Consider the following 12,275-nt stretch of genomic DNA (forward strand, 5'->3'; position numbering starts at 1 on the left):
CAGCAACACGCTTCAGTCTGACCTGAGCAGCCACTGGGAAGGGAGCTGAGCATCTGCCTCGTTCCAGGCCCAAACAGAGACATCCACCCAAAAAAACTATCCAAAATACATCAGAGAGGAGGCCACGCCTGGGTGGTCCCAGGCACACCAACACCAAGGCTGAAAACAGAGACCCTCCAGCTTCTGAACCCTCCCTGAGCAGCCAGCGAGGGATCTGATGCTACACTGGTGCTGCTGCACCTCAGGGACGGCCTCTGGAGCTGCAGGAGGAGGACAAGCAAGGCCCAACACCTGTAACCATCCCACAGGCAGCACTAACTCCTCCCAGAGTTATGGCTTCTCCACGTGTGATGGGAAGTAAGCACAGACAAGGGAATGCACCCTAATACTCCAGCAGCAGGCACAGCACACATGGAGAACCACCACAGGACACAGCTTCACTTAAGGCTTGCCTTGGTTATTTCAGGTTTGCTAAATGTCCACAGAAAGGCAGCCACCAGGCTGCAAGGAATGCCAGGATCATGGGTTCAATCCCCTGTATGGGACATTGACTTGAGCTGGACTCGATGATCCTTGTGGGTCCCTTCCAACTCAGAACAGTCTGTGTGTGATTCTGTGAATTCACAGTATCTCTCTACTCTTCTTTACTTTGAGGGAGTTCCCAATTATTTTTGGCTCATCCAACAGGAGATGCCAAGGGAGCCAAGCAAAGGGCTGACACAAAACCCTGGTGCCAGGGAACAGTGACTCCTGAGGCAGCTCTGGTGTCCCCCCCAGGCTGGACAAGGGCAGGGTGTTCCCAAAGACATCCCACCCTGCAGCCTGGCTCCCCCAGGACCCTGGTGGGGGTGGGATGCAAGGGAGGAGGGAGGCAAAGCCACCACCCTCTCAATGCCTGTCTTATCAATAAGGGTTTCACCCGAAACAACTGCTGGGACCCAGCACTGCTTGATGGGGACACAGAGAGGTTGAAAATCTCCCTGAAGTTTTCAAACTTGCAGGGTTTGAGAACATTAAATGCCTCATTTTGCTTCTCAAACCTCAGTCCACAGTTCTTTGGACATGGATGGTGTTACAGAGACTTTGTAGACAAGAGCCACCTGCAATGACCCCACAAAAGGGGAATAGTCAAGACTGTGACATTCCTGCAGTAACTGTACACTGCAAAACTTCTTAACAACTCCAAATTCTCACCTTCCCATAGGCTGAAAGGGGATCTCAAGAAAAAAAATGGAGCCTTTATGTGGAAAAAAAACTACCTGACCACTGCAAGAGGATTTTCAAAGCTGAGATTTCAGGTTTGGTGCTAAACATAAACATAATCCTACAATTTATAACTGACATTGACTAAAACAGCTTCAAAACAGATTTCAGCCACCTTAGGCACAGACACTAAAGCCTTTTCCTACAGACTCCAACTTTCATGTATGGCAAAGAAACAGGGGTTCCCTCTGATGTGTCTTGAAATAACACCAACAACAGAGACAGCCCTGCTCACCTGCCACTTCCCCTGGGCCAGCTAAAAATCTGCTCTTCTACCAACTGGGCCACTACTATTTTAGTGTGCTAGGTGAGCTACAAACCCCAAAGTGTCAGTGTGCTCTGTGTAGCTGTGTCAGGAGCCAGCCAGCTGCTTTCCAGGCAGCACAGGTACCCCCAGCCAGAGCAAGGGCCTGTCAGCTGCGAGTGGCACCTCAGCCAGCACAGCAACTCCATGAAAAAGGGGAGAATAATGTATTAAGAACATAAAATCTAAATGTGATGTTTCTACAAAGCCCTTTTCTAGAGATGGACACTGAGATGTCTCCTCCCATTTTCATCCCTCAGCCTTCCTTCTATTTTCATCTAAAATGTTGCATAGCCTAAAATGAAATTTATTTCCTTATTACCTAACATGGAAAGCCTGCGGTGATTAAATAGGAGGATTTCAGTAAAAGGTAGAGGGCCAAACTAATTTCTCAAGCTTGTCTTTGTTTTCAAAGCACCTCTATACAAAGCAAGCAACAATTCACCTTTCCAGCTCTTCTCCAAAAGGCAAGTCAGTGCACACAAGGCTTAAGAGCAGACACACAAAGCCTTGTGGTCCCTGGCTCGAGAGCAGCAGTGATCTCAAGGCTCAGAATATGAGGCCTGAAACTGGGCTTTGCTCAGCTCTGCCTGACCCAGGACAACAGGGCACTTCACCCCAGGCTGCTCAGGAGCCTCAAAGCTCACTGTGGTTCCCATCCTTGTGAAAACACACCCAGAGCAGAGTCCCTTCTGTCTGGGAAGGTCAGGCACATGTTTTAGGGTGTTTTGGAGGGGCAGGAACAGCAGCTCCCAACCAAGGAACAATTCCTCACTATGTCATCCTGCCTTTTGGCAAAGCCACGGATGAACTGTCCTGTTTGAGCCTCTCCACTCACCTCCCTTTCCCCCAGGATCTCCCAGCCCTGCCCCTGGGAAGTCACAGCAGAGCCTGGACCTGGGATTTAGGTACAGGAATGCTTCCATTTTGTCTACAGCCACAAAAAGAAGCCCTGCCATGCCCCACCTCACCACAAAGCCAGAGGCTGACCCAGAGCCCCAGCAGGCACTGTCACCCTCATCCTCTCCCACTGTTCTACAAACAGGAGAAGATCTCAAGACAGCCACATTTTACTTCTACTCTGTTTTATTCTAGACTTTCTAGTTTATTTTGTGTCATTATTTACCACTTTTAAAAGCTGTTTCCTGCCCTGCCATTCTAGTCACATAAATCCCTTTGCCCATCATGCTTTCCACAGATTTTTCTCCTTTCATGTACCATTTATTTGCACACCTCAACCAGTATCAGACCTTGGCAAAAATCACCTGCTTGCTTTTTTCTGAGCTTTCCTGCAGTGCTGCCCAGGCCCCAGCACCCTCAGAGGCTCCTTGCAGAAGACCCTGAAGTTTCAGACAGGCAATGTGGGGAGCTGCTGGTCAGACACTCACCGAGTTTGGGTAGTTCAGGTAGCAGATCTGACACGACATATCCTGGGCTGACGACCTCGTGTTCATCTGGCGCGTCCGAGACTTTTTGCTTGGATTGATGACATGACACTCTGCAAAGAGCTTCTCCAAGTTGCCATCGAAGTACCTGCACAACACAGGAGAAAATAAAAATTCAGCTCCCTTCACTGTAAGTCATTTTTCCATTCTATTTGGGAGTTACATGTACAAAGCTGCTTTTAATATCTGCAAACTGGCACAGCCAGGATGTCTCACCAACCCTTCACTCCCGCACCACAGAGGGGGGCACTGGGCAGCTACAGCACCTCAGAGATCCCCACCTGAATTGCACAGCCCTGAAATTCAGGTACCTTCAGTTCTTCGGCTGCATTTCAAGTAATTCACAATTCCCTCCAGGGATTGCTTTGCATTCAAACTCCAGGACAGGAAACAAGAGCAAGAACATCCTACTTTGCAGTCCAGGCACTGGGGCACCTTCCCAAAGCACAGGTCTGAGGGCCCCAAGTTCAATTCTCTTTCCAGTTTCAGCCTTCCATTTTTCTAATACTCTACTCACCAGCCATTTGAGTATCTTTTGTTCCCAGTCAACCTGAGGTATTTTAACAACCTCCTAAAAACCACAATTCCAGGTTTACAACACTTCTAAAGATTCAGTACCTTGTGGAAAGGAGATGCACAATTGGGTGGGGGGAGACAAAACAGCACTTTCTGTTTCCTATTCCCTTAAAGAAAAAGATACTGGGTTGGTACAAAGGCTTTTAAAAAGCTCTTCAGCTTGGGGAGGAGGACCAGATTGAAAGAATGGTTATTAGGCAGCTCAGCCTCTTCCCAGGATCTTTCACATCTTTCTCCAGCTTGCAGCAGCTGCCAAGAACTCATTAAATCAGACAATTAACCAGCTCCATCACCTGCACATCCACCCCCCAGCCAAGCCCAGTCAGGCATCACCCAGCTCCCTCACAGCACTGCCTACCAACAAGGCTTGACTGACAATTAAAAAGTATTAATTTTCCTCCTGTTTCATATGTTTCTCTATGCAGGTCACACATTTTAGATCTCAAATTTCAGGACACTGAATTTGGGAGGAAGTGGCACTGCAGCATCCACAAGGCTTTGCCACTGTTCTTCAGGGTTAGCTCAGGGATTTAACCAAGTTACTGTGTTTGCCCTGAGAATTAAATTTGGAAATTTATATATTATATTTAAATAGAAATACATACAATTGTAATTTTGAACACTTGAGTGCATGAATTCAGCGCAGCCCCATTATAGGCACTATTTGTTCATTAGGAGTTGTGGATAATTATTAATTCCACAGGTTTACAGCCCTCCAGCTGCTCTTCCAGGCAGCAGGACGTGCTCCATTTGGGGAGAGCAGACACAGCTGGGGGTGATGTTTGCAAGGAAAAGAGTTTTAAAAACAAATGCTGCCCCTTGAATCCTGGTACTCACAGCCAGCTCAGTGTTTATGGAAACACCAGAGCAATTTGCCATGGTGGGCTGGTCCTTAAGGGTGAATATCCACACCAGGAACTGGGACTTTATTCACCTGGAATTACTAACACCTTCTAAATACCCATGGATAGCATTCCTGCTTCCCAATGCTGTTTTCTTTCATGCATTCTCCTTCTGAGGAAGTAATTTCCACAACTATTTGCACGTGTGTCTGACTCAAAATCATGATGTCACTGGGCCATAACAGCTCTGGAAAAGGGAGAAGAAAACCTGGATCTTCCAGAAAACATACAGTTCCAGCAGATACTCTGGAATAAAGCTCTCCAACTGCTCCACCACTGCTTATGCAAACACACCAAGGGCTCAGTGGGAGGGCTGTGCCAGTTCCTTCAGTGGTTAGGAACAAATCCTAATTCCAGTTCCCATCCCCTTTTCCCACTTGCTCCAGCATCACCACAGGCCATCCCTGTGAGCAGATCTCCCTCTGCCCTTCCTGCCTCTTTGCTCCAAGGATTCCCAGGCAGCAGCTCCAACCCTTCCCTACCACAGCAGGTGAGCTCCTCAGACATTCCTCCACTTCCCTGGCCCAGCAAACCTTCTCAAGCCCCAACTTCCCTTTCCATTCATCCTCCTTGAACCCAAAGGAGCTGCGACCCAAACCCGGTGCAATCCCAGGTAAGGTCTGAGCACAGTTCCCACAATTTCACCTCTCCTAATGCACCCCAAACAATGTGTCCCTTCCTTCAGAGCTCCTCCACGACAGCAGTTCCACTTCAATCCCTACTAGAAACCCCAGATTCCTTTCCATCCCTGTTGATGGGACCTTCCATGACACTTTGAACCACTTCCATTGCTGGGATCCTCCCAGTTGTCTGGTTTTTAGCCCATTATACATCTGGATCCTCCTCTGAACCAAATGCCCCCAAACAGATTTGTACTAAGCAATTAACACCAACATTCATCCCAAAATTAACTGATAAGGGATTTAACAAGAGGTTCCATCTAGGATCACTAAGGATTTTGACTTTTCCTCAAGTTTCCTCTATAAAGGGTTAGTTCTTGGTACCTTCACCCTGATTTTCCCTCTAGGGAGGAGCACAGCACCTTCAACAGCCCTTAAATCCTTCCTTCACAATGCAGATATTGAATAAATCCAGCAATTCTGATAAATGAGGATCTGTCCTATTAATTCTTCAAAATGCATTCTCTTCATCACTAACTTGGGGGTTTCTGCTATTTTAAAACTAATGGACAAACTAGTGAATTATTTTCAAGTCCTTCTACTTACCAGGACCACAATGGCCTCAAGTCTTTTTGGCAGAGGGATCAAGCTGTCAGCTCCTTTATCTCCTCAGCATTTCCTCCTGCTGTCTCTAACTGCCTAATCGCCCTTTTCTAGACATAATCAAATCCTATCCATGGGAGTATCAAAGATAAAAGGCCTTTTCACTGCAAAAAAATGCTTCTAGTACACACTTTGGGATATTTATTTCTGTGAAAGAGCAGTTGTGAGTGTCAGAGCATCGGTGCATTCACAGTAAAAGGTATCTCCCCATCTAAACTCCTGCCACACACCATTTTTCACCTGCTGAATAGTGTAAAGAATTTATTTGCCCCAAGGAAAGTGCCAGGTACCCAGAGAAGAGCCAGTGTGGGCCACCCTGGCATCGCTCCTCTGCTCAGAGGCAGCAGGGACATGTGGCCACCAAGATAAGCTCCTACAAAGGGGCTGCTGCACCTCTGGCTGTGCTCCAGGGATTAAATCAGGCCTTGGTTACATGCTGAGACACTTTGCTTTTGACAAAATGACAGGGAAGGCACATAAAGCAGGAAAGCTGCATTTTAGTCTCCTCATCATGCAGAGGTTCATCCCCAAAACTCCCCTCAGGAGGGAGGGACACCATCAGCCACAGCAAAACTGGCAGGTAATCAAGATAAAGTTATGAGCTAAAGCACCTCCTCCAGTTATTTCTGAGGTTCTCTGGTCATTCTGCACCTGCTGCTCTCCTGTCTCTGTGAATCAAGCTCAGGAGACAGAGGAAAAGATAATATCTCACATCTTTATTCTCCAAAAAACATGCAGCATATCAGAGGCTGAACCCGAGCACTTCCACTACTCATTTCATCCTACAAACAAACCCATCCAATTCCCAGTTTTGCTTTCCAACACAAATAATTAGTGTTTCACCAGTGGGACAGGGCAGTTTTTAATTGTGGCTGTTACTTCATGGTAGGTGGACCTGTAACACATCTGCCCTCTGAACAGCACCAAGCAATTGTTCTGTGACAAACCTGCACAGACATAACAACCTGCTCATTAAAAATATGCATAACAAGGTTAAAAGAAAAGAAAAGGTGGTTTAAAACATGGAAATGTTCATGTCAGGAGCTCAGACCTCACCACTTCCCCCAAGAGCAGGCACTTTGTTTATGTGCCCTCCTCCAGGCCAGCTCTGATAAGGCTGCTGTGGGTCCTGCTGACTCACCATGGCTAAGGGGAAACAGGCACTGACACGGCACTGCCAACACCCCCCCAGGAACAGGCACTGCCAAGTTAACTGTATGTTTGGGGTGTTTTCCCCCCTCTTAAACCTCACCTGTCACCACAGCAATCACAAAATCCTCTTGAGCACCAAAAGCTTTAACACAGCTGAGCTCCCCAAAGGATTTCATGGAAGTTATTTGGTGAAGAATCATAGAATGGATTGGGTTGGAAAAGACCTCCCAGATCATCAAGTCCAACCCTTGGTCCAACTCCAGTCCCTTTACCAGATCATGGCACTCAGTGCCACGGCCAAGCTCAGTTGAAAAACCTCCAGGGATGGGGAATCCACCCCCTCTCTGGGCAGCCCATTCCAATGCCTGAGCACTCTCTCTGCAAAGAAGTTTTTTCTCATCTCCAACTTCAATTTCCCCTGGCAGAGCTTGAGCCCATCGTGCCCCCTTGTCCTACTGCTGAGTGCCTGGGAGAAGAGACCAACCCCCACCTGGCCAGAACTTCCCTTCAGGGAGTTCCAGACAGTGCTGAGGTCACCTCTGAGCCTCCTCTTCTCCAGGCTAAACACCCCCAGCTCCCTGAGCCTCTCCCCACAGCACTTGTGCTCCAGTCCCTTCTCCAGCCTCGTTGCTCTCCTCTGAAGTGACAGAAAGCAGCACCAGGTACCCCAGAGGTCACGTTTTGATGCTTCTCTAACACCACAGGACACCAGCCAGCACCAAACCTGTGAGCAGTGTGTGACAGGTCTGCATGAGCAAGGGTCAGGTATTCCATTACTCACAGGGGTAATCCTATAGAATTAAGGGAAGTGTTTTAACGAGCATGTTTACCTGGGGATTTGTAAATATTAATGGGTGCTTGAAGTGTTTTGTTGAAAACTGTAAAAGCCTTAACAATAATACCTCACATGGAACTGGCTGACACCTCCCTTTGAAAACAAAACCACAGCCCAATTCTTATTTTTTAAACTGATGGCAGCCTTTAACAAGCTTTCAGTGAGCAGGGACAAAACCTGCTGAATGCAGGGATGGCATTCCAGTTGCACTCGTGCAGAGGCACCTCACAGGGAGATGGAGGCAGCCAGGGAGGGTGAACTTGAGCCTGGCCACGAGAGCCAGCCCAAGAAACTCAAATACAAAGAACTGGACACACATTGCAGAGCAGGAACTAAAGCAGAATGTTTAACAGCTGCAGCCAGAGTTAAACAGTGGCTATATTTGTAACATAAAGCTTTCAGACTTCCAACATCAACCAAAGGAGGTCAATCTCAGAAAAATAAAGCACGGGCTACAAAGCTGTATAAAACAGCACCACTTCAGAAAAAACACATCTAGGCTAAACAAAACATAAGAGATACCTGAGCACCATCACTAACTGAAAATGTTACATGGAGGGGGCTAAAGGTGTCCTAAATCCATTAGCCCAGGATAGCAGAAAGATTTATACTCCAAAACAATTACTAACAGGCTGAAAACCTGTTGCTCCTCCTTCCTCGGGTGACAGAGCACCAAACTACAGGGGCAGGTCAGTGACATTTACCAGTTCAGTCCCACCACCACCTGCTCCTGGTTCACAGACCACAGAGCTCACACCTTCCCATTCCCTGATCATGGGGAAAAGGAAAGGGTAATTAACAGAAAGCCAAACAAACAATCCTACCAGGCCCTGGGTCCTTCTGTCCTCACCACCCAGTGGCCACTTAACCCCTGTTAGACCAGCAAAGACCACAGCAACCAGTAAGTCCCTGTACTGCCTCTGCTGCTCCTTCTGGTCCACGTTGATTCTGCCCCCAACTTCTAAAGTAAATTGAATTCTCCAGCTCCCTCAACTCCCTTCAACGCTGGCACTGAAAAAACCCTGTACATTAATTGCCCCTGCAGCTGGATTTGGCCTCCACTGTGTAACAATAAACTATAAAAAGAACCTTTACCAGCAACATTCCTCAAAGGGGAATCAAAGATGAGAAATAAGGGGGAGGGAGAGGCAAAATTCAAGCCATTATTTACACACACACTGAAGAAAACCTGGAGCTGCAGAGATGAAGACCAATGCAGGAACATTATCAGTCAGGAACAATTTAGTCTTGGCCAGACTGGTAAATAAACATGTCAGGAATACACATGCCAGCATGACAGGCAAGAGCAGCTAAATCCAAATCCAAAACACTCACAAGATAACAGGAACCTGTTCCTGCTTGCTTTTTTCCACAGCCTGTCCAAATGCTATGCCTGTATGTGTTCAAACTGGAAATCCCTCTTTCCAACTTCCCCAACTTCTAACTCTGATAGGGATTAATAATATTTAAATAAGGAATCACTCTTAGCTGGGAAAGGGGCAGCATTTAGGGCTTACATAAGAGATTCTCCTGCTACACACCATCCATCCATCCACACAACAACCCAGGAACGTTTCCTGCAGGTCTGGAGCACAAGGTAGCTGCATGCTAAGGTGGCCTCTTACCTCTCCATCAGCTTCTCCTTATCCCAGTTGAAATGGCTAAGCAGTATTCGAGTGATAGTCGCTGGATTCTGGTGAAAGAAAAAGAAAATAATCAATACTTGAGTAACAAAGCTAGCAGGAGAACAACAAGCAGAGATTTGAACAGGCAAAGGGAAAATCAGTGGCTCTGATAACAACACCTGTGCAGACAATACGTGTTTGCCATCATAAGCTGGACTTGACAGATGGAAAAAATAAAAAAACCCACTTCTGTAAATCCAAGTGTCTATATAAAATGAGGATTTGGTTCAAGACTTGAGGAACTTTAGTTACTGCTACCACATGAGGTGTTCAAGTGCCAACATCTCCACATAATGCAATGCCAGGATGTCTGTGAAATGCAGGAGGGGCTGATTGCCACCCATCCTACCCATTTCTGCCACAACCTCCACACCACCTGCAGAGCAAGAGCATTGCTTGTTTGTCCCAGCCCTGACCACCAAAACACCTGGGCTGGAAACCCACTCACAACACAACTGGCTGCCAGTGCAAGCCAACAAAGTCCTTCGAAGTCCCCAGATGTTCACAAGGCACAAGATCCAGAAAATACTCATAAACCAGAAATACAGCCTTGAAAGCTGAGAAATAGGATGGAAAATAAAAGCTGGTTTTCACTTGTGTACAAGTTTTTCTTCCAAGTAAATCTGTATCACCAACCAAGGGTTTGGTAAAGCTGAGAAACACAACAAACCAAATGACTTCTGTTCCAACCCAGAACCACAGCTCAGCTCCCCAAATCCACACTCTGGGCTCAGACTGAGGACAATTTCCATGCAAGGGAGACAAGAGCAGCGCCCTGAGAGCTGCTGTGTGTACTTTGCCATCTGACACCAAAATGGAAGTTTGCCTGAGGGCCAATGTTCAATGGACGCTCTGAAGCTGTTGAAAAGTAGGACAGAAACCAGCAATGTGATTTCCTGAGCCCTCCAGCTACAGCCACACCGTGGAGCTGCCAGAAGCCACTGCTGTCCCCCGCGGCAGCAGCGATCCCACCCCACCCCTGCACGGCCTGTCCACACCAGCACAGCCATTTCGTGCTGCAAATACCAGCTCAGACACCGATCTCCTCTTTAAGTTGTTTTTTTCATGGAATCAGTTCCCCAATCTGTTTGATTGCCTGACCACACAAGCAGCTGCATTAGCACGGGGGAAAGCAGGGCAGCATCTTTCACCACCAACACCAACAAAATCTTCACTGAAATAAAGCCCTCGGGTGAAAACATAAGCACAAAGAAGAGTCTTGTGGTTCATACTATAAAAAGTGACACTCCTCTCCTTCTGCAGCATGTTCTGACTCTTATTAATGCCAGCACAGATTGTTTAAGGCCAAATTCAGAATTTTTCCAGCCTAAAAAGCCCATGTGAACAAAAGCAGCTTTGGAAAGGTTAGACCAGCTGGGATGGCAAATCTACACAGTATGGGGCAGAAAATACCAGAACTGGGGATTGCCAAGCACAGTGTGGTGAACAAGTGGTCCCAGCCCTTATCTGAACCAGTCACACAGGTGATGTGGATCCAGCTCCTCACTGTGACTCACAAGGTGCCTGGTTGACAACCACCTGCCAGCAGGTTCCCAACAGCATCCAGCCCTGACCCAGCCTTGCAGGGGAGGGGAGCAAGCACTTCAGCTGCTCAGGCCAGTCCTGCCAGCAAAAAGCTGCACAGGGATTTAAAGATCTCCTTCAATAAAATGCTCTTCCAGCAGCCTCTTGCAGGGTGTACTTTTTGATCTTTCTAGGTTGCTTTGCTTTTGGGTCTCCACAACATCTTTTCCTGTAACTCTGTCATGTAGCAGCACCTAAAGGAGCTCTTAAAAGCTCACTTAGACACAATTCCTAGAGAGATTTAATCAAAGATGAAAATACACCTTAGTAAATAAACCAATCTTATCTCTAGATTATCTTGGTTATGATACCAGCTCCTACAATTCTGGAGTTATGAGTTTCAGGCAGACAGGAAACAGCTCTTCAATACAAGGAGTCTTCACTCAGCCCAGAGATCTGCCAGACGTACACAGAAACACTATTTCCTTAATTTCTCAAGCAACAGCATTAACAGAGTTTTAATTAAAATCAGCCTGAAGTCTTGTCCTACCTTCTGCCACAGCAGCCCACTTGGCCACTTATTAAGGCTTTTGGGAATATCTATTAATCACTTAATAGGCTGAGAGGCAGCTGAGATAGTAGTCTCTGGCCGACTTTTTAGAAAGACAGAAGGTTCCCCCTGCACTGCAGGATAAGTTATGGCATATTAATAAGGAACTCAAGTGGTCTGCAGTGATTGTTAAGCACAACAAGGCAGATCCAGCAAATTCCACTCACTGAAGGACGTGTGGCCATGGAGAACAAGAGAGTTTTGTTTGTGGTTTCTCCACTTTCCCAACACACTGGCACTGCAGCTTTCCAAAACAAGACTCCCTGGTTCAGACCCCCTCAGGTATCCCAACAGTGCAATGCCAATAATAAAGCTTCTTATTGAAGATTACACTGTTTTATCACCTTCTCCTGCCTTGCTGAGCTCCAGCTTCCTTCAGCTACAGGTTCAACATGTTCACTTAAAAAAGAAAAGGAACAGCAGCAGCAGGACAAGCTGTGAGCAGAAGGAGCTGGGCTGCCTGCTCTTGCTGCTGCCACATCCAAGATGTGGTACTCAAAACTGAACTGGTTGTCCCAGGCACTCAGCAATAGGACAAGGGGGCACAATGGGCTCAAGCTCTGCCAGGGGAAATTGAAGTTGGAGAGCAGAAACAAATTCTTTGCAGAGAAAGTGATCAGGCATTGGAATGGGCTGCCCAGAGAGGGGGTGGATTCCCCATCCCTGGAGGTTTTTCAGCTGAGCTTGGCCGTGGCA

The 12,275-nt window shown here is 47.1% G+C and overlaps 1 protein-coding gene across 2 annotated transcripts in view; it reads right to left on the reverse strand.

The window, feature by feature from the left end:
* The window catches only part of ARIH1 (ariadne RBR E3 ubiquitin protein ligase 1), a 53,439-nt gene that overhangs the window by 20,406 nt on the left and 20,758 nt on the right, over positions 1–12,275 (reverse strand). For both annotated transcript variants that reach the window (XM_071568063.1, XM_071568064.1), the window contains exons 2-3: positions 9,386–9,453; positions 2,956–3,100 (exon numbers count right to left, since the gene is read on the reverse strand). In XM_071568063.1, coding sequence (XP_071424164.1) covers positions 2,956–3,100; positions 9,386–9,453 — 213 coding nt within the window. The remainder of the gene's footprint in view (positions 1–2,955; positions 3,101–9,385; positions 9,454–12,275) is intronic.

Source organism: Pithys albifrons, chromosome 13 (genome assembly GCF_047495875.1).
Source record: "Pithys albifrons albifrons isolate INPA30051 chromosome 13, PitAlb_v1, whole genome shotgun sequence".
Classification (NCBI taxonomy): domain Eukaryota; kingdom Metazoa; phylum Chordata; class Aves; order Passeriformes; family Thamnophilidae; genus Pithys; species Pithys albifrons.